At 45.1% G+C, this 22,300-nt stretch overlaps 1 protein-coding gene across 1 annotated transcript in view; it reads right to left on the bottom strand.

Annotated features, from left to right (window-relative positions):
* ADAMTS19 (ADAM metallopeptidase with thrombospondin type 1 motif 19) overlaps positions 1-22,300 on the bottom strand; it is a 1,315,906-nt gene that overhangs the window by 757,895 nt on the left and 535,711 nt on the right. The window contains exon 8 of the mRNA XM_078675613.1: positions 6,440-6,545. Coding sequence (XP_078531739.1) covers positions 6,440-6,545 — 106 coding nt within the window. The remainder of the gene's footprint in view (positions 1-6,439; positions 6,546-22,300) is intronic.

Here is a 22,300-nt window from a genome sequence, read left to right as displayed (position 1 = left end):
AGCGCTGAGACCATCTTGTGGGGCGTATTGTGACCTAAAATAATCGGCGAAACTCGCTGCAAGGTCGGCCGGCTCCGTAATCGTCACCCCATCCTCGCCAGTGAGGCCCGGCAGCGTGATCGGCTGGAGACGCTGCTGACACAACCTATGGAGCATGGTACTGGACTTGTCCCCCCACTGGTATATCCTGCTCCGCGTGGCGAGCCACGCCTGTTTGGCCTCGTCCATCAAGAGAGTGGCATAGGACTGCTGCGCCTGGAGAAGCAGCCGCACCGCTACCTCGTCCCCTCCACCCCGACTCCACTGTTCCAGGTCCTCCACGAGTTTGGCAGCCGTAGTGGTCGACTCCCGACGTTTACGGCTGGCTTCAGCACACCAAGCAATATCCACCCCCCTTATAGTGGGTTTCATGGCTTCCCAGACTACTACAACGTCCGCATCCTCTACTAGGTTTTCTCGCCAGTAGTGTGCAACAGCTTCCCGCAGGTGTTGAACATAAGAGGGCTGCTGGAGATGCCACGAGGACATCCTCCACCGGAAAGGTTGCCGCTTCGTAAGAAGGTCTATCGTGACTGAGACAGGTGAGTGGTCCGAGAGTCCCCTCGGAAGCATCGCAGCGCTGCGTACTCTACTCAGACAGACGGTGGGCATAAATACATAATCCAACCTCGAGAACGAGCCATGCACTGCAGAGACATACGTGTATTCTCGCGCTGTCGGATGCAGATGTCGCCACACATCCACCCACCCTAGTCCCTCGACCATGGCCTGCAACTGGGTAGGGGAACTTGTAGAAGGACCAGCAGGCACTCCCTGCCGCCTCTGACGGTCCACATTCACATCCATCACCTCATTCCAATCGCCGCCAATCACCGCCAAGGACTCCGGGATATCATCCCACACCGTAAACAGCCTCTCAGATAGGGCCCACTGCAGAGGGGGGGGGGGGGCATACACACTACAAAACACAACCGGTTCCATGCCCACCGTGCCCTTGATGAATATAAAGCGGCCTTGAGGGTCAGCCCATCTGCTTCTCATGAACATATGCAGCTCTACGATGCACCAGTATAGCAACACCCCTAGAGCCCCTGACAAAACCGGCATGAAAGACCTGATGATATCCAAATCTCTGTAAGCTAAGTACCTTAGAGCCCATCATGTGAGTTTCTTGGAGCAGGAGTACGTCAGCAGCCTCCCTCTTCCCCCACCTCAAAACCGCCCCCCTTTTAATGACATCCAGCATCCCCCTGACATTCCATGTGATGATCCGTAGGGACTCCCGGGGGAGTCCGTGAGGCGAGTCAGCCATAGTCAAACGAGGTCCAACATGACGGCCCCCCGTGCCATCGCCACCCACCGTGTATTCCTTCCAGGTCTCTATCAAACAGTACGTGCATTCCCCTTCCCCTCCCATCCCCAACCCTCCCAACAACAACAGGAACTACTCTAACACACCCGACAGCTTCAGCCATCACTGTCTCCACATGTCCTACCCCCAACCCCTGCTCCCAACTCCCCCCACCCCAATACCTCATAGAACGCTGAAGTACCTGTCGCGGCATGGGCCGCCCCGAGCCCAAAACAGAGGGCCCAAGACCAACCATACCAATGGATCCCAACACCCCTTAAAGACTGTACTCCCCACCCTACCCCTAACCAACACCCACTGTGCGTGGTAGTCGGAGGCCCTATCTAGTCACTCCCAGACCCCTATCCACCACCACCATTACAGGAAATCATCCCCAAGAACAGGAACAAGCACTTTAAACATCACCCACACTCCTCGGAACGAGTCCCAGCCACGGACCCTCCGGCTATTCAAGCGCGCTGCAACAGCGCAGAGTCTCCCATAAGCTCATGTATTGTCTTCGGAGACGTCGGACACCACAGTCTCACCGGTACGAGTCACACTGGCTGAGGCGGATCTCTTCCTCGACCTAGACCTCCGCTGTCTGCCCGTACGGGCCGGCTGGCCCCTCCGCTCCTGCGACGAACCCCCAGGGACATCAGGATTGAGACCCGGCTGGGCATGGGGCCTGATCTGCACCGATTCGTCCGTCCATCTGAAAACATCCTCAGGAGAGTCGAAGAAATGAGTTCGGGACTGATAAACGACCCGCAGGCGGGCCGGGTACAGCAGGGAATATTGGATCTTCAATCCACGCAGTTTGGCCTTAGCATCCAAGAATGAGCGACGCTGCTGCTGCACTAACCTGGTGTAGTCAGGGAAGATCATGATCTTTCGATTCTCATAGATGAGCGAGTCTCTGGCCCTCGCCTCACGTAGGATCACGTCCCGATCATGATAGTTCAACAGTCTGGCGATTACAGCTCGGGGCCGTTCTCCCTCAGGTGGTCGCTGCGCTAACGCACGATGTGCACGTTCAATCACAAAGCAGGTAGAAAGCGCCCCCACGGGGAGCCAGCTTTCCAGCCATCCGGTTAAGAATTGCTCCATATTGTCTTTTTCGCATCGTTCTGGAAAGCCAACAAAGCGTAGGTTGTTCCTACGTGCGCGGCCTTCAGCATCTTCCACTCGGGTCGCAAGAGCCTTCTGAACTTGTGCCATCGCGGCCATTTTGCGTTTCAAAGTTCCCACCTCATCCTCGACCACCGATATCCTCGACTCCGTCTCGGTGATCCGTTCCACGGCGTTCCGTAGGTCCTGTCGCAGTAGGGTCACGTCCGCACCCACCGCCCCAATCTTTGCGTCCAGCATATCCCTGGACTGGGTGATCGCCGCCATGAGTGCCGCGTTGTCCGGTCCCGCTCCTCCACTCCCACCGGGAGCCCCAGACCCTCCGCTGGGGCCGGTAAACTTGTCTATAGGCCCTTGCTTGGGTGGGCCGCCACCTCCCCTAGTCATAGCTGCGTGAAATTGTAGGGTCCTGTATCCGGAGGCTCCACTGAGGGGGGGGGGGTGTCTCTCCCACCGACGAGCTGAACCGTCCCCGGCCCCCGAAGAGGAATCGGCCCCCAGCCAGGGGTCAACGGAGCTGGTCACCAGGCCCCCACACCCCTGCCTCCGACTGCTCCGCAGGGCACACAGCGGGTCACTCCGGAGTCACCGGCCTCACAGGACCTCGGGCGTCACGACCGCCACTCCACCGGCTCCGTCAATGACAGTCCAAGGGAAGTTCAATGTGGCCCACCGGCCGTCTGTGGCAGGGTCCGCACCCCCAATCGTGGTAGGCCCAACTGGTCTTCCCAGAAAGCAGCTCAGCGGCGCCCCAGACACCTCCTGTATTCCGCGTCGGCTCCGTCCGCAGCCGGCACCGGGAGAGCACGAGAACCCAGGCCCCGGCTGACCTGCAAGGATGCTGTCCACTACTCTCCCCAGGTGCACCGGGCGAGATCCAGGACCGCAGCGAGGCTTATCTGCGTCCAGCCGCTGCTCCCCGGAATCACCGCCGTGCAGGGCAGTCCGTCAGCCGAGTGGTCCGCCGGCTCGGCCGGAGCACCCCAGCCACTTCACTGTAGGCGATGTCGGAGGCCCCGAAAATCGAGGCCCCGGTCTTGCTGCCTCAACACAGGCCTTGTCGCACTCCGGCCCTTCCCACAGGTCGGAGCAGGCACTCACCACAGCCAGAGGGCCCCTCCGGCAGCCTCTCACTCCGCTCAAAAGAAGGAATCCGCCAGCCCCCGGGGAACGGACCTATGCAGGGTGGCACTGCGACTCCCCGGCTGGGGAGCGCGAAACTCGAGGTCCCGGTTCCTCCCGGGGGACAAGGCCGCAGACTGCCGCCACGGTCGCCAGCTCCACCAGCGATCTGGGAGCACCATAGAACGCACCGGGCGATACCTCCTGCCCTCCGAATAGCTCGCCGGCCGTTTGGGGATTGAAACGGGTCTTGGAGCCAGGATTTGCAGTCGGATAAAGAACGGGCCGGCGGGAGCTTTAGCAAGCTGCTACCACCATCTTCGCCCGCGTAGCCACGCCCCAGGTAATTGATGTTTTGCGCCTGATTTACATAGACATGTAAAAGCAAGTAGAAGAGTAGCCTTGTAGTCATTCTCTAACTCATAAATGCTTCTGTGAATCGTATACGGGTGTTCCAAGGCTTCTACGAAATGTGGTACTTTTACATTAAAATTGGGCGACCATAAGCCCTGGTGTAGATATCTGTCTTAGAAAGCGGAGAGAGATCCAGCCTTGATTTGTAATCGTTATCTCCTCCTGTTCTTCACATTGGTTTAAATAAGAAGTACTGAATTACTCCACTGGAGATTTTCCCTGAGGTTTTTCTTTCAAAGCAGGGTTTGCACATATTTAAAGCATTATAAAAGCACACCTGCTGACTGCAATATCGGCATAGAAGTATGATCCGAATTTTCTGTACCTAACATCAGTGAGTCGAAATGGAGCTAATGATTTCATAAGTGATGCGTTGATTAAAACATAACTTTAGTAATATTGTACAATATAGGATAACTTAGAGAGGCTGAAAATTTCTCTGGGACCACTGCATGCACCATCCAATGTCATTCAGTCTACTGGGAACAGCTCCGCCTTTGGGAATCAGATATCATCCTTACTTGAGAATCAATATCTGATCCATGGAATGGGATCGGATTTGCTGTCACACACTACTGTCCATGTCATGGCCAAAAGCATTAAGGAATGAACAACCCCTTTTAGCTGTGATATGAAATGAGATGCAGAATACTTTTTGAAAGTCAAGAAGAATTAATTTACTCCTTAAAGGGGTTTTAACGAGACCCATTGTTTTACCGAATGCAGGGTCTGTGACCACAAGTCTGCTTTGTGCATCTGACCCCCATAGTACATTCTTCTTTGCCAACCGTGACATATTAGGACATAACTTTCCCATTTTGAGGACTGTGTGGTCGAATTTACTTTCTTTTACACTGGGGGTTAAAGTTGCAGATTACTGGAAAGAAGGAATGATGTCGCGAAACCAACGAGGATAGCAATGAGTTTATCAATGCAGGAAAATGCAGGTGCTTGCGCAAGGGTTAATGCAGCCATACTAACAGCTTATTAAAGAATGTATATGTTCAGTTATTTTTAAACAAACTTGACAGCTTCTTTTGTAGATTTCAAAGAATTCTGTTTTAGGGATAGATATATATGCTTATAGGAAAATAAGGGCATTTGATTTCTGATACCAACATTTTATATTTTTCTACTTTGTGGAAGGTTAGCCTCCCACGTATGATGGTAAGGTTATGTAGTCACAATGAAATATGCTGTTTTTAGTTATCTTGCTTTAAGAAAACATTGAACACTTTATGATTGATTGTATGCAATACATCTCGGAAATCAGGGACAACCAACAGAATATTGCCTCTCTGTCACTGAGGACGAGAAAGTCCTTATCTTTGTATTATCTAAGCGCGCATAACTGTTAACTTTAGTCCAAATGGTTGAACATGTTACTTCCCATATACATTGTTACTTTTGCTACTATCATCATTCTTTTACGACTACCCTGTCACAACCTTAACATTGTATAGGCATTTATATAGCGCACTACTTACCCGTAGGGTCCCAAGGCGCTTCGACCGCTGCGAAACCCTTCCTGGCTTCCCTGAGAGATGGTCCCTTAATGGGTATCTCCAGGGTGAGACCAGGCATCCCCGGCGGTCTGGTGGGGCCGTTAGTGAAGATGAGGCAAGCTAATGCCCAGAGTTGCCGAGTGTGATCGCTGATCAGAGTGGGCACCGAGGCGAGAGAATTATCGAGTCCGCTGACCCTGGTCCAGAAACCTGCCGCGCCAGGAATCGAACCCTGGTCCCGGGCCGTCCTCTGCTCTCGGGTCTGCCGCCTCTAACCAGTGAGCCACACTACTTCACTAACTAACATTTAGTCCCTCCAAGGTCTACTCTGCTGGTGGTTGCCACCACGTCCTTGCTTTCACCACAATGTGACTTCCAAATTCTGCACTAGCCTCTACATCTGGATTGTGGCAGTGAGCAACTGTGTGAGACCACCAAAAATCGATCTTCCAAAGATTTAAACAATGTACATAGCTCATTCGTACACTGGTTATCCCTGTACATAGCTAATAATGCATACAAAAACACTTACTGATTTCGTTTATTTCCTCTAGCTAGTCATTCTCTCAGTAGCGGTCGGTGGTAGGAGTGCTGCCGGGCGGTGACGTGGGGTGGGGGAGGGGCAGGGTGGGGATTAGTAGACTATGGAATACGGCCAAATGCAGGTAAGTAAACATATAAATAAATAAACCAAATGTTGTTGCGCGCACTGCATCGAATTTGGCGATGCAGTGCGCGCAGCGAAATTCGTTTTATTTATTTATATGTTTACTTACCTGCATTTGGCTGTATTCCATAGTTTACTACCCCACACCCTTCTCCCTACCCCGCCCCACGTCACCGCCCGGCAGCACTCCTACCACCGACCGCTACTGCATTCTCTATTAATTGTAGTGCATAGCTTAAATCCACTTACTTGTGACCCATCTCATGAGCAATAGTAAAGGCAAGATTAAGACCATTGTCCTCTGCAATAATGCATTTTCGTTTTTCACTACACATTCCATTCAAATAAGCAATGCCTGTAAAAATAAAAACATAATAAATTAACACGAGTTCACTGGCAAACTTTAAAAGAATATATAAAGCAGAATAATACAATTAAAATCCAATAATTTGTCTCATATCATCATGTAGCCAAATAAAAGAAAAATGAATGTGATAATATCAGATATTTTTATATGTGAAAGAGATAGACACATTTTAAAACACAAAAAAATACACAACATGCTGTACAGGAATGTATGGTCTAAGAGTCTATGCGTAAGAAATCAGTGGAAAAAATGCGTTGTGAGAAAACGGTGATATGAAGAGAAATGGATTTTGTTTAAATGCACATGTGGCAAGATTGATGCCTCGTTTAAGATGTTCTGCACAACATTCCACTCCAACACCTATGAAATACATTTTAATTCTGGTATCTTCATTTCAAGTGCATACATTCTCCCTGATTATTACCTGGATAGTGTACTTTCTGAGGATGTAATAATGTTATGTTTAATAATGTTATCTCCATCTAGGAAACATCTACAGAATTCATTCTAGGACTTTTTTTAAATACTATACATATGCTTGAAAAGGTACTTTTAGAAAGGTCCTTTTACCCACCTAAAGCCTCAAGAAGCCAATTTTGATGAGCTCCAACTGTCATCTGGCAGCCGAATAGCCCCCTTGATGAGATGTGAACTTGCTCCCAGAGCTGAGTTAAAGGCCTTGGGTGTGAGGAGGTATTCTGTTCCTTCAGGTATTGAGCTCAGGTTTAAATTACTGAAACCTTTACTGGACCTAACAAGAATAGTGCCATTAGTAATTGTGGTGGACTACCATCCACCACAACCTATAATCCACTTTGTCACAATGATAAACTCCGTTTTATATCCCAGCGCAATTTAATTAAATGGTTCTTAAGCATAGGAAACATTCTATCTGAGAATAATTATCACAATATTTTCATCTGTTAAAAAAACCTAAATGGTTATACTGATTTTGTAGACAAATATGGAAAAGGAGTGTTGATGATTTCTCTCCTTTTAGTGGGAATTTACACCTACTGGTTAACCTTGGTAATGTTCTTAAGGATATTATAAACATTTCAGTTTTAGGTGGAGCTGGCATTATTGAAGCTTTGATGGGGAGTTTATTTGAGGCAGATATATTAGAAACTTGAAAGTGAGGGGCGACTTGAGCCCCGTATGGTTGCCTCAGCATATGTCTTCTGATCCACATCCATCTGGTGAGTGTGTGGGTGTTTGAGTGGGCCCTGCTCCGATCCTGGTTGGGCGGCTTCTGGTGGCATGTGGGGAGAAAGGTAGGGAACCTTCTCCGCTGGATACTTTGAGACACTGGACTTGGGTGTGAGGATGATGCGTTCTGGTACTGTACTGTTGCATTGCTAATACTGTTTAGGATGGTTGCTCGGTGTTTACAGTATAGCAATCGACTTCAACTTTGAGGGTTCTAGAGAGCCCATTGCAAGATGACCCCTATTAGTACAGCTCGGCCGGCCAGGATTCCAGTCCTCCTGATATCCGAGCCATACTCCATCACCCCAGACCCTGCGAGAGCAGAACAGCTTCGCACATACAGTGTGCTGCTTCTGTCGACAAAAGTGACTTGCAGCGCAAGCGTGCGGCCTAGTGGAGTAAGAATCGGTGGATGGTAACTATCCCTCTCAAGTTGGCAGTGCCCGATCGAAGTACATAATGCTGGGTCCTGGGAGGTGCAGGTCATCACCCGAGATGAGGAGTGCAGTGGAGCGCTGTTATCCCAGATCGAAGAAGGCAAGGGTGTGGAGGCCGATGCAGCGTGGCAGAACAATAGCTGCCTGGGACCTACTGGGCAGAGTTGCAGACCGCCACGATGGTGCCCAGAGTTATTTTCCCCTGGAGCTGATCCTGAGCCTCAGAGGGGGACGTTGTGGTGAGGCACCTGCTGTGCTTTTTCAATGCAGCTCAGCATCCTGAGGTGGACTCCCTAACCTTTGGTGACCTACAGAGCCTCTCCTATTCACTCCTGGACTGGGAGTGCTGCGGCCGTGACACCCGCCTGCTCTAACTGTGCAACCGGGGCAGTGTGGTGCGGTTACAGCAAGGAAGACCACTGAAGAGCTGATTTCATCAGTGATGTCATCAGTGATGTCATTTGAGATGTCATCAGTGATGTCATCAGTGATGTCACTGACCATGTCATGAATGATGTAATATGTGACATCATCAGCAGTGGACTGCGGGTGCGCGAGTTATAGTGAGTCCAACTAACTATAACGTGGGAATTTCAATGGTTTTGTATGATTAAAATGTTCAGCTAACTATAACTGGTGTGAAACCTATGGTTTTTTCAGTGAATTTGAAAGGTTTTTTAAATGCTAATTCCTAACTATAACGAGTGTGAAACCTATGTTTTTTTTAGTGAATTTCAAAGGTTTTTAAAAAGCTAATTCCTAACTATAACGATTGTGAAAACTATGTTTTTTGCAGTGCATTTCATTGTTTTTCAAAAAGCAAAATCCTTTGTATATCGCCTTTGTAACCTATGATTTTTTTTATTATTAGCTGTTTTTTATAAGTAATAATTATATATTTTTTTTAATAAAAAATTATTTGTTCAACGTATTTTTTTTTTACATTTTTTCCTGGAGCACTCAGGGTGCGCGCACCGGTAAGCTCTCCCGAGAGCGCAGCGAGAGCACAATTTCTGCGTTCGTAAAAAAAAATATGTATGAAAAGTAAATAATAATGCAAGACATTCAGTACCAAACTTATAAAAGCAGTATTTTTTATTTGCATTTACATAAAGCTACCAAAACGTCACTCAGGCGCTCCGCGTTAGCGCCCCCGGAAGCGCCTACATTCGCGCCGCGTAAGCGCCCCCGGAAGCGCTCCGGTGCGCGCAGCGTAAGCGCGCCAAGTCATGTGACCTTAAAATAACTCTTTTCATTGGTTGCAAAAAAATTTTTTTTACAAAGAATGAAATCCCCACCCATTTCCTTCACTTCTTCTTTCACTTTTGTGACTGCAAGACCTGTCTTTTTGCTCTTGAATCTTTATTTGGATTATCATGGCTGCCAGAGCATCCAGCAGCAGTAATGACACAGAGGGATTTATAGATGAAGAGGTTCCTCAGCCTAGAGTTAAGGAGCATTTTATCTGGAAACTTTTTGATATACCAGAGGGACGAAAGAAAGTAAATGCTCCAAAGGTAGAGTGCAAGATCTGCCATACTGTGCTTTCCAGAGAAGACCCCTCAAGGAAGTACAGTTTTGGTAATTCTACCATGATTCGCCACGTGCAGAGAAGACATCCCCAGAACTATGCCCGGGAAAGTGTCAGGGCTCTGGCACAAGAGGCTCCCAGGGATGGTGCCTCTACTTCAACCGGAGGACCAACTACATCGGTGAGGGGACGACCAGAAGAGCTGATCCCTAATATTCAGCCTGCTTTTAATGAAGCCGTAATTAAATGCAGGAAATGTGATCAGCTACTTTGTTATGGGGAACAAAGTGTTATGCTCATGGTTCGAGCAATAGACAACCACCGCTGCCGTCCCCAGTCCTAATTTTGATAAAAAATTTTTGCTCCTGTTGAGCAGTTTCCCATTCCCTGTTTTTGGTTTTGTTCAAAAAAAGAGGGAAAAAAAGTTCTTTTCAGAACTACCTCCAATTCTCATCAAAGAGCTGTATTCTTTAAAAAATGAAAAACAGTAACTGAAGTGGAGTGCAGTGAGAGAGGAGAGGAAAATGAGCGAGAAAGCAAAGAAAGGGATATGAGTGGAAGGGAAGTGAAGTAGGGGGACTGAAAGAAGGTGAGTGTGGGGAAGGAGAGTGAGGAGAAGGAGAGTGAACATGGGGAATGTGGATAAGTGAAGAAAATGTAGTAAAAGAACAGGGGTGTGTAAGGGTAAGAAAAGAGCAGTGATGTTTAGGAAAGAGTGGAGATACAGACTGGATAAAGACAAGTAAGTGTGAGACAAGGTGAGTAAGGCAGTGAAGAAACAGAGAAAGTGAAAGAAAAAGTAAGAGTAGAAGACTAAAGGTCTCATTTATGAGACCATGCGTCACTTTTACGCCGCTGGTGCGTCACTTTTTGTGACGCACCAGTGCTGTAAAAAATACACCTTGTTGAGTCATATTTACAAAGTGACTTATCTAGGTAGATGCATCACTTTGTAAACCCCTGCGCCACATTATACCTGCCAATGTGAAAAATAACCAACAATTATGATATCACCAGGGAGATAACGACAACACAAGGCGCAACATACAAATTAAAAATACAAAATTTTGCTTTATTGTTAAGTATATATACTCAGGATAAAAACATTTGAATTCAATTATATAACTAAATAATACACTTGACCTATTCTAATTAAAAAACAACACTAGTTGACATACAAAAATAAAAATATCAATGACACAATTAGTAAATTCATAAGGTAGTGGCAAACAATAATAATCTTCGACGCGCGTTTCGGCGTTTAAGCAAGAACGCCTTCTTCAGGAGCCACAATTAAAATCTGAAAAACATATATAAGGAGGATTAAAATCACCATTGGGGGAGAAGCACTAGCCTCTCTACATAGTTTTATTACATAAACATATGACCATTGGGGGAGAAGCGCTAGCCTCTCTACATAGTTTTAATACGTAAACATGTGACAATATTGTGAACCGCCTTGCATATCACAGAAATTCCCTGCTTAGTAGCCAAGCTGTAGCGCTACATAAGTTACAACTATACATTATAATATTTGAGCAGTGTTGTAGTTGAATCCTAACCAAGTCCTGCGTGATACTCAGACCTGGACCAATTACTATTACCTAATCAACATGTAAGGAAAATCAGGGGAATCTTATTTCAAACCAAGGTTTGCGTGACACTATTTTTTGAGGCAACAAACTGGTAATGACAAAAAGGACAGTCTAATTTATCAATCCATTAGTAATACACTTGATTCTAGCTACCTTGTCCTTACCAGGAGATCACGAGTTTTGCTTGTTTCCAAATGATGGCTGGAACACAAAGGGACCCTCTTTTCCTAATCTTGGGGGTAGATGATGGACCCCAATTCGTATTGATATATCCTAACAATCCAGCTAAAATATTAAACAACAAATTGGACAAATATTTTCTGCCTTTGTGGTATTAAGTAGGATTTATTTATGCACATGAATGATTTTAGTTGTACAGGTCTTACCTAGGATTAGTTAGGAAAATGCATTAGGGTCGACGTGAATAGAGATATCCAATCATTAACAGTGCTGGAAATCGCAAAAGATAAAAAAGGAAAACCGGACTCATTACCTCATCACATATGGACCTGAAGTAACTACCACTATAACATTGCATAATGGGTACAAAATCTTACCTACAGAGTGTAACCAAGGGGTTGCTATTTTCAAGGCAAACGGCTCTTCTTTGATATGGTGCTCGTTGCTTTGGATAATTTCTTTATTTTTAAAAAAAACTGTGGGTATAAGATTACAACAAACCTACCGTCAGTCTTCTTCTTAGAAATTTAAATTTCCAGAACAGTGTCAACAGTTTGCGCGACCACATTGTCGAATCTAATGACAGCCCGTGAATTTACTCTTCTTGTTGCCCAGCTGCAAGGACGTTACCAGCGGGCGTTTTAATCTACGCGATTCAATACTACCGCAGCGACCAAATGCTCCTATGTTATAAGGTTAGAAAGTGCTCTTCACTCTATTGTGCGCATAACCCGACCCATAAGAATTACAAATATATAAACTTACGGATAAGCGGCACTAAGTGGGAATGCGGTAAGGGAAATTTACCGAATACGGCATTCAGGCTGACTGCCTCAAACGCACAAATGAATTAAATAAAGAAGGAGCGCCAAAACTTACCAGCGAATGGTAAGCGGGGTTGATAGTATTAAAAGTCGCACGGGACCACAGTCGGTTGATCTGTTCCCTTAGCGATGTCTTTTGGACCAGAAGGAAAAAATACAAAACTGGAATTACATCTAACCACACATACTGATGTGTGTCTTCTTTGTAAGAAATTCAATAAGTCAAACGTTTGCTTACCGAAAATAAGCTGGTATGCAGCGCTTACATCAACCCGCGGGCGTTCCAAACGATGGATTCCTGGCGTCCCGCGGCAGTTGGAAATAATGATCGATTCGCGGACACACCTACCCGTCATTAAGTAGGCGTGCTGTAATTGTCCCTCAAAGGAGATTGGTTGGCCGAAAGACACTCCTACATCTCGAGTGTTCTCGGTTACTAGAATATGGAAAGTGGACTATGCGGACCATGTGGACCATGTGACCGGGTCAATTAACTAGATGTAGAAAAAGGACTACCTGGTACGAATACCCAGGGAACAACATGATGTGTATTATGCATACTCTTAGTTATGGGAACATAGAAATAGGACTCCGTAAAACATGTAGCCACATCACTCAACTGGATACAGAAAGGGGACTACATGGCATGGATATACTACAACCCGCGTGATATACGCCGCTATGTTGCAATCTGTATATACAAAACCATGTTTTGGAGAGTGTAAATTATTGGGCATAGCACAGACCAGTAGTTAACACTAACATTACCATTATTGTCAGGGGATCGCCGATATCACAACAAGCATGAGAAACTATCATTACAGTGAAAAATATTTCAATAATGAACCATCTAGTCATCAAGATTTATGGGATGTTCAAAAAATGTGTCTCCCATATGGAATGCAGAGGCAAACTATATAAAATTAAATTAAAGATAAAAATTGGAGTTTCAGTTACAGTGGTTTACAGTGGACTCTAACAAATGAAAGTAAGTTTTGTGACTATTTTGCCAATAATGTCATACCTACACTTACAGGCAGATCGCATTCTCCCACGGGATATCATTATTTAATCCTTTTTTGTGTGTGTCCAAAACGAAAATCCAAAAGACTTCACGTTTTTTCCTTATGGCGCACCCTCCTTTACTGTCTGGAGTTTTAAAGTAAAATAGTCACAAAACTTACTTTCATTTGTTAGAGTCCACTGTAAACCACTGTAACTGAAACTCCAATTTTTATCTTTAATTTAATTTAATTTTATATAGTTTGCCTCTGCATTCCATATGGGAGACACATTTTTTGAACATCCCATAAATCTTGATGACTAGATGGTTCATTATTGAAATATTTTTCACTGTAATGATAGTTTCTCATGCTTGTTGTGATATCGGCGATCCCCTGACAATAATGGTAATGTTAGTGTTAACTACTGGTCTGTGCTATGCCCAATAATTTACACTCTCCAAAACATGGTTTTGTATATACAGATTGCAACATAGCGGCGTATATCACGCGGGTTGTAGTATATCCATGCCATGTAGTCCCCTTTCTGTATCCAGTTGAGTGATGTGGCTACATGTTTTACGGAGTCCTATTTCTATGTTCCCATAACTAAGAGTATGCATAATACACATCATGTTGTTCCCTGGGTATTCGTACCAGGTAGTCCTTTTTCTACATCTAGTTAATTGACCCGGTCACATGGTCCACATGGTCCGCATAGTCCACTTTCCATATTCTAGTAACCGAGAACACTCGAGATGTAGGAGTGTCTTTCGGCCAACCAATCTCCTTTGAGGGACAATTACAGCACGCCTACTTAATGACGGGTAGGTGTGTCCGCGAATCGATCATTATTTCCAACTGCCGCGGGACGCCAGGAATCCATCGTTTGGAACGCCCGCGGGTTGATGTAAGCGCTGCATACCAGCTTATTTTCGGTAAGCAAACGTTTGACTTATTGAATTTCTTACAAAGAAGACACACATCAGTATGTGTGGTTAGATGTAATTCCAGTTTTGTATTTTTTCCTTCTGGTCCAAAAGACATCGCTAAGGGAACAGATCAACCGACTGTGGTCCCGTGCGACTTTTAATACTATCAACCCCGCTTACCATTCGCTGGTAAGTTTTGGCGCTCCTTCTTTATTTAATTCATTTGTGCGTTTGAGGCAGTCAGCCTGAATGCCGTATTCGGTAAATTTCCCTTACCGCATTCCCACTTAGTGCCGCTTATCCGTAAGTTTATATATTTGTAATTCTTATGGGTCGGGTTATGCGCACAATAGAGTGAAGAGCACTTTCTAACCTTATAACATAGGAGCATTTGGTCGCTGCGGTAGTATTGAATCGCGTAGATTAAAACGCCCGCTGGTAACGTCCTTGCAGCTGGGCAACAAGAAGAGTAAATTCACGGGCTGTCATTAGATTCGACAATGTGGTCGCGCAAACTGTTGACACTGTTCTGGAAATTTAAATTTCTAAGAAGAAGACTGACGGTAGGTTTGTTGTAATCTTATACCCACAGTTTTTTTTAAAAATAAAGAAATTATCCAAAGCAACGAGCACCATATCAAAGAAGAGCCGTTTGCCTTGAAAATAGCAACCCCTTGGTTACACTCTGTAGGTAAGATTTTGTACCCATTATGCAATGTTATAGTGGTAGTTACTTCAGGTCCATATGTGATGAGGTAATGAGTCCGGTTTTCCTTTTTTATCTTTTGCGATTTCCAGCACTGTTAATGATTGGATATCTCTATTCACGTCGACCCTAATGCATTTTCCTAACTAATCCTAGGTAAGACCTGTACAACTAAAATCATTCATGTGCATAAATAAATCCTACTTAATACCACAAAGGCAGAAAATATTTGTCCAATTTGTTGTTTAATATTTTAGCTGGATTGTTAGGATATATCAATACGAATTGGGGTCCATCATCTACCCCCAAGATTAGGAAAAGAGGGTCCCTTTGTGTTCCAGCCATCATTTGGAAACAAGCAAAACTCGTGATCTCCTGGTAAGGACAAGGTAGCTAGAATCAAGTGTATTACTAATGGATTGATAAATTAGACTGTCCTTTTTGTCATTACCAGTTTGTTGCCTCAAAAAATAGTGTCACGCAAACCTTGGTTTGAAATAAGATTCCCCTGATTTTCCTTACATGTTGATTAGGTAATAGTAATTGGTCCAGGTCTGAGTATCACGCAGGACTTGGTTAGGATTCAACTACAACACTGCTCAAATATTATAATGTATAGTTGTAACTTATGTAGCGCTACAGCTTGGCTACTAAGCAGGGAATTTCTGTGATATGCAAGGCGGTTCACAATATTGTCACATGTTTACGTATTAAAACTATGTAGAGAGGCTAGCGCTTCTCCCCCAATGGTCATATGTTTATGTAATAAAACTATGTAGAGAGGCTAGTGCTTCTCCCCCAATGGTGATTTTAATCCTCCTTATATATGTTTTTCAGATTTTAATTGTGGCTCCTGAAGAAGGCGTTCTTGCTTAAACGCCGAAACGCGCGTCGAAGATTATTATTGTTTGCCACTACCTTATGAATTTACTAATTGTGTCATTGATATTTTTATTTTTGTATGTCAACTAGTGTTGTTTTTTAATTAGAATAGGTCAAGTGTATTATTTAGTTATATAATTGAATTCAAATGTTTTTATCCTGAGTATATATACTTAACAATAAAGCAAAATTTTGTATTTTTAATTTGTATGTTGCGCCTTGTGTTGTCGTTATCTCCCTGGTGATATCATAATTGTTGGTTATTTTTCACATTGTCTAATTTCCCTGTATAACATATTCAGTTGTATCAACAGGGGGTCCTTGTTACTTTTCGCCACATTATACCTGCGCCAGGTGTAATGTATGCAAAGGGGGCGTATTGACGCAAGAAAGGGTCGTAGAAGTAACGCAGTGAAATCTATGAGATTTCACTGCGTCACTTTTAGGACACCGTTGCGTCAAAATCTTGTGCCTGCCTCCAGCAGGCGTAAGACTGATGCAGGCCCTTTCACATAGGGCTGGCCCCATGTGAAAGGATGCATTGCTGGAGTTGCGTCACTTTTGTGACACACTCCAGCAATGCATCACTTTTGCGCTTACAAATACGTCAGAAATACTGACGTATCTGTTAATCCTTGCGACATAATGTGTCATACATTAAATATGACGCATGAGTAGAAGACTGAAGGCCTTATTTATGAGGCCATGCGTCACTTTTACGCCACCGGTGCGTCACTTTTTGTGACGCACCAGTGCTGTAAAAAATTGCACCTTGTTGAGTCATATGTACAAAGTAACGCATCTAGGTAGATGCGTCACTTTGTAAACCCCTGCGCCATATTATACCTGCGCCAGGTGTAATGTATGCAAAGGGGGCGTATTGACGCAAGTAAGGGTCGTAGAAGTGACGCAGTGAAATCTATGAGATTTCACCGCGTCATTTTTAGGACATCGTTGCGTCAAAATCTTGCGCCTGCCTCACAGCAGGCGTAAGACTGACGCAGGCCCTTTCACATGGGGCTGGCCCCATGTGAAAGGATGCATTGCTAAAGTTGCGTCACTTTTGTGACACACTCCAGCAATGCATCACTTTTGCGCTTACAGATACGTCAGAAATAATGACGTATCTGTAACTCCTTGCGACATAATGCGTCATACATTAAATATGACGCATGAGTAGAAGACTGAAGGCCTCATTTATGAGACCATGCGTCACTTTTATGCCACCGGTGCGTCACTTTTTGTGACGCACCTTTGCTGTAAAAAATGCACCTTGTTCAGTCATATTTACAAAGTGACGCATCTATATAGATGCGTCACTTTGTAAAGCCCTGCGCCAAATTATACCTACGCCAGCAGTAATGTATGCAAAGGGGGCGTATTGACATAAGGAAGGGTCGTAGAAGTGACGCAGTGAAATCTATGAGATTTCACTGTGTCACTTTTACGACGCTGTTGCGTCTAAATCTTGCGCCTGCCTCACAGCAGGCGTAAGACTGACACAGGCCCTTTCACATGGGACTGGCCCCATGTGAAAGGATGCATTGCTTGAGTTGCACCATTTTTGTGACACACTCCAGCAATGCATCACTTTCCTCTAAACACTCTACTTTATATTTTTACTCTATTTTTTACACAGTTTTTCCCCGTGGTGCGCTCAGGGTGCGCATACCGGAGAGCGCACCTAGGAGCGCACCCAGCGCTTACCCCGTGAAAATATAAAAAAATAAAAAATTGCCCTTCAGGGTCCTTCTAGGCCCCCCTCAGAAAACCTAGTGGGTCAGGGGATGTCTACCCTGCCCCCTTTTAATTATTTTCCCCTTTCTTTTTCACCTCTTGTGTCTTGATTCTACCAAGACACAAGATGGCGGACTCTCCGGACTGTTTAGAATGTTTTTACCAATGGTATCAATTGGTGACCTCTCAATCCTCTCTGGCCAATCCACATAATATCCACATTTGGTAAATCAAGGTTGTAAATACGTCTGTTTGCTGCATATCTTTCACTCCAGTGAACAAAGCTATGACCCACAATCCAGACTTTAGGCATCTTGAAGGTAGATGTGGTTGTATTCAGATGAGTTGTGGAAATGAAATGGCAGTTTGAAAGTAGGAGTTACGGGAAAAAAGTGGTTGAGATTCAGTGCACTTGAAAAACAAGAAATGATTGGTGTTTTTTTAAGATTCTCCACTGAAAATTAGGGTGCATGCTTTTGTTTTTTGAAAGAAGTAAGTCTAATGGTTGAGAGAAAGTCATTGAAAGAAACATTGCACATGATTAGCTAGTATATTGAGAGTTCAAACACCCTTGCTGAGTTCATTGCAACATAGTATGATGAACTTTTCACCTGTGTGCTGAGTTGGGTGGGAGTTACCATGGTAACAGGCTGAATGAGCATGGGGGGGATGGGCGAATATTATGTGAGTTTGAAAGTGTTGAAATGTAGAACCAATTAAAATGTCCGTTTGTTTTTGAAATAGTGTGGGAAGAATTTTGATTGGTTAAGTCCAGGGATATGTGTGAATAATTACATGGAATCAGGGCCATTTGTGGTTGCAGTGTTTGAGGTGCATTTCAGAGATTCTGCTTAAGAAAATCCGGTGTGTGTGACTGACACTGTTCTAAATCTTCAAAAGCATTTTTAAAGGTGAGTAATGATTCATTTAATATAGATAGAGTGTTATATGCACTATGGGGAAGATTAAGAAGCATATTGGGCTTGTTTATTCTTGCATTGTTGTTATTGTTATTGTTATTGTTATTTTTGATTTGTAGTGCGCCCAATCACCTGCAGGCCTCTAGGCGCTTGGGAATCGATGATGCAAACAACAACTTGACAGTACAGAGAGCAGCATCCACTAAACTAGATAGTATTCATGGACCTCCTGAACAATAGCGTTTTTAAACCCTTCCTAAAACGTAGGAGGTTCTCTTCCCTGCGCAGCGACTCAGGTAATGTATTCCAAAGCTGAGGAACTAGCACAGAGAAGGCTCTTCCTCCCTTGGTAACAAGTTTGTACCGGGGGCAAACCAATAATTGAGAGTCTGAAGATCTTAGGGTTCTCATTGGGCTGTACACCTCCATACGGTCTTTAATATAAGCAGGCGCCAGCCCGTGGATTGCTTTGTGAGCTATACACAGATTTTTGAATTCCACTCGCTCCTTAATAGGGAGCCAGTGGAGGCTCTGTAGCAGGGGAGATGCTTTGGATCGTCTTGGCAATCTAAAGATGAGACGAGCAGCGTCATTCATAATGACCTGTAACCTGTTAGTCAGGGTTTTTGGCAGGCCGAGGTAAAGAGCATTACCGTAGTCTATCCTCGAGATCACGGTAGCTGCAACAATGGAACGTAGCATAGATTGGGAGATAACAGGTACTAGCTTACGTAGCTGTCGAATAATGTTGGTACAGCTACCCACCACGGAGGAAATCTGATTGACCATTGATAGGTCACAGTCAAGTTTGATCCCCAGGCTCTTTACATTTGGGCTTGGTTTAGGGGCCGGGCCTAGCTCCGCTGGCCAGTAGAGGTCAGACCACGGTGAGGTGGCAGATGGAATCACCAATACCTCAGTCTTGTCTGGGTTAATTTTTAAAAGATTTCCAGTCATCCATTGGACCGTGTACCTCAAGATGTTCTGGGTATGAAGTTGTGCGGCACTTGTGTTATCGACACTCAGCAACAGCTGAGTGTCGTCCGCATAGTTAAATACAGTGCAGCCCATGCGCGCCAGGGAAACAATCAAAGTTTGCAGGTATAGGTTAAATAGAAGTGGGGATAGGGCCGAGCCCTGAGGTACCCCACATTCTAACGTCCCCACTACAGATGTTTCTTCCCCAAGTTGTATTCTTTGGGTCCTACCTGACAGGAAGGATTGCAACCACTTGAAGGCCAGGCCATTAATACCGAAATCACTCAATCTTTCTAGGAGCAAAGCATGGCTGACGGTATCGAACGCCGCTGACAGATCTAACAAAATCAGGGCGCTCGGTTTCTTACCGTCAGCCAGGCTTCTCAATTCATCCAGCACCGCGAGCATCACCAACTCGGTGCTGTGATGTGCTCGAAACCCTGCCTGTCGTTCATGGAGTAGATGGTGAGACTCCAAGTACTTGGACAGGGATTTTAGTACATGCTGTTCCAGTACTTTTGAAAGGAATGGTAGCTGAGAGATCGGCCTGTAGTTCTTTAATATTGCAGGATCTGTGCCTGACTTCTTCAGTAGGGGTCTTACACGCGCCTCTTTAAATTCTGCTGGTATTTGCCCTGTCTTCAAAGATCTGTTTAGGAGGGAGATAACGCACTCCTCCAATAAGGGACGGGCTGTCTGAAAGACTTTCGGTGGGCACGGGTCCGCTGGAGATCCAGATTTGATTCTATCCATCAGCTGTTCCAGACTCCGCGTGTCAATCTCTGGAAACAGTGCGATGGAACAATCAATTGGTTCAAGAGGGGCTATAGGTGTATCCAGCCCTTTTAATGTACCACTTTTTATCTCCTGGATAATAGTTTTTACTTTCTCCAGAAAGTATCCCTGAAAGGTATTACAGTCTATGGGGGACTGGGATCTGTCGGGTTTTTTTGTCAACTCCGACAGAATCTTGAAAGTCTCTTTCTGTACATTGGCTGCCTTATTTAGACGGGATTCATAGTATTCGGCTTTAGCCAATGAGATTTGTTTTTTGTATGCTTTGAGGGAGATTCGATAGAGGTTTCTGGCTGAGTCCTGCTGATTTTTCCTCCAACCTCTTTCCAGAACTCTGAGTTTCTTTTTGTGGTCCCTCAGTGATGGCGTAAACCATGGGGACTCCCTACCAGGTCCTTTTATCAGCTTTGTTTTTTTTGGAGCTATCTGATCAATAGCTAGGGTCAAGCTCCGCGTTAGATCCGCGTATTGCTGGTCCAGGCTAAAGTCTGGACTCAGGGACCAATCCTTTGACGAGAGCACCTTAGTCAGATTTATCAGGTCAACCTCCACCCATTTACGAATTGTCCTGACTTCCGGTGGTGGATTATTTATTTGGCCATTAAAACGTATCTCACAAGATACTAGATAATGGTCAGACCATATACACGGGGTTATCTCTTTAAGTGACACATTTGGGTCAGTAGTCCATACCAAGTCAAGGACATGACCTTTAATGTGTGTAGGAGCCTTCACAAGTTGTTTAAAATTCAATGTTGACATCAAGGTGTCCAATTGGCGCATGGATGAATCCCAATGGGGTTTATCCCAATGTAAATTAAAGTCTCCTGTAACAATGATTTTCGTATAACGGGTGCATATGTCTGACATAATGGGACTGAAAAGGTCATAGAACAGTGGAGTCGCATTGGGTGGACGATAAACCGCTAACAACATCCAACAGGAGTTGTTAACTGTAACTTTTACCCCAAGTATGTCAGCCAAGTCGACTGTCTCTGATAGCAATCTTTCCACTGACAAGGCCTTTTTAAATAGAACAGCTACCCCTCCCCCCCGTGCGTTACCTGGACGGTTGTGCCATAAGGCATCATATCCGCTGGGAAGAGCGGCAATGATATCAGGCATTGAACTGTCACCTAACCAGGTCTCTGTTAGAGTCAGTATATCAATTTCATTGTCTTGCAGCAGGTTATAAACTTCAACATGGTGACAATGGAGTGAGCGGGTATTAAGGCTCGCTATTTTCAATGAGGAGTGGGACCCAGAAGGAGTCATATTCTGGGGAATGAATATCGCACAATCTTGGAGTTTCTGCATGATAGCATTATCCAAGCGAGCCTCACCTTTATTTAAACTGCGCAATAAATCAGATGAGTAAGTGCGCAGTTGCCCAGAGGTTCCAGCCCCCGAGCCCGTCCGTGCACGGACGGGCGCAGACGGGCTGGACTCTGGCGCGACTCCGGCGACGCTCCGGCGAGCCCGCCGCGCGTACCCGCTGCGCGTCAACATGGCTGCCATAAGTACTGGTCTAGCGTCCTTCTGACGACTAGACCACCCCAATCCTTATCCCTCACCAAAGATGTCCGCCGTTCTGGCGGTGTAGTGCACTTTCCAAAGGACAATGATCCGCTCTAAACGCGGTGTCTCATGTTTCTATGTAATGCTGTCTAAAAAATGAATGGTGCATATTGGAAATGTATTTTGAAAATGAGTCAGGTTTCTGCCTTGTAATGTAGTGGACATTTAAATGGGCTGTGCTCTGTGTGTAAAACGATTTACTATGCTACATGTTTTTTGGTCAAATGTAAGATGGTGAGAGATGGTGAGATGGTATGAGCACAGACACACATAGTGGAGGCAGAGACAGACATGGTAGATTACATGTAACATCCTGGTCAAGTGCCTAAGATCACACTGTGAGTCACGCTTGATTTTAAATGAATCTGGGTGAATAATTTGCTTAGTTGATGTGTTTAAAAATATGGGAATACATGTATTCTTGAAGTCAGTTAGGCT

Source organism: Lissotriton helveticus, chromosome 2_1 (assembly GCF_964261635.1).
Source record: "Lissotriton helveticus chromosome 2_1, aLisHel1.1, whole genome shotgun sequence".
NCBI classification, from domain to species: Eukaryota; Metazoa; Chordata; class Amphibia; order Caudata; family Salamandridae; genus Lissotriton; species Lissotriton helveticus.
This window is presented reverse-complemented; position numbering and strand designations above follow the sequence as displayed.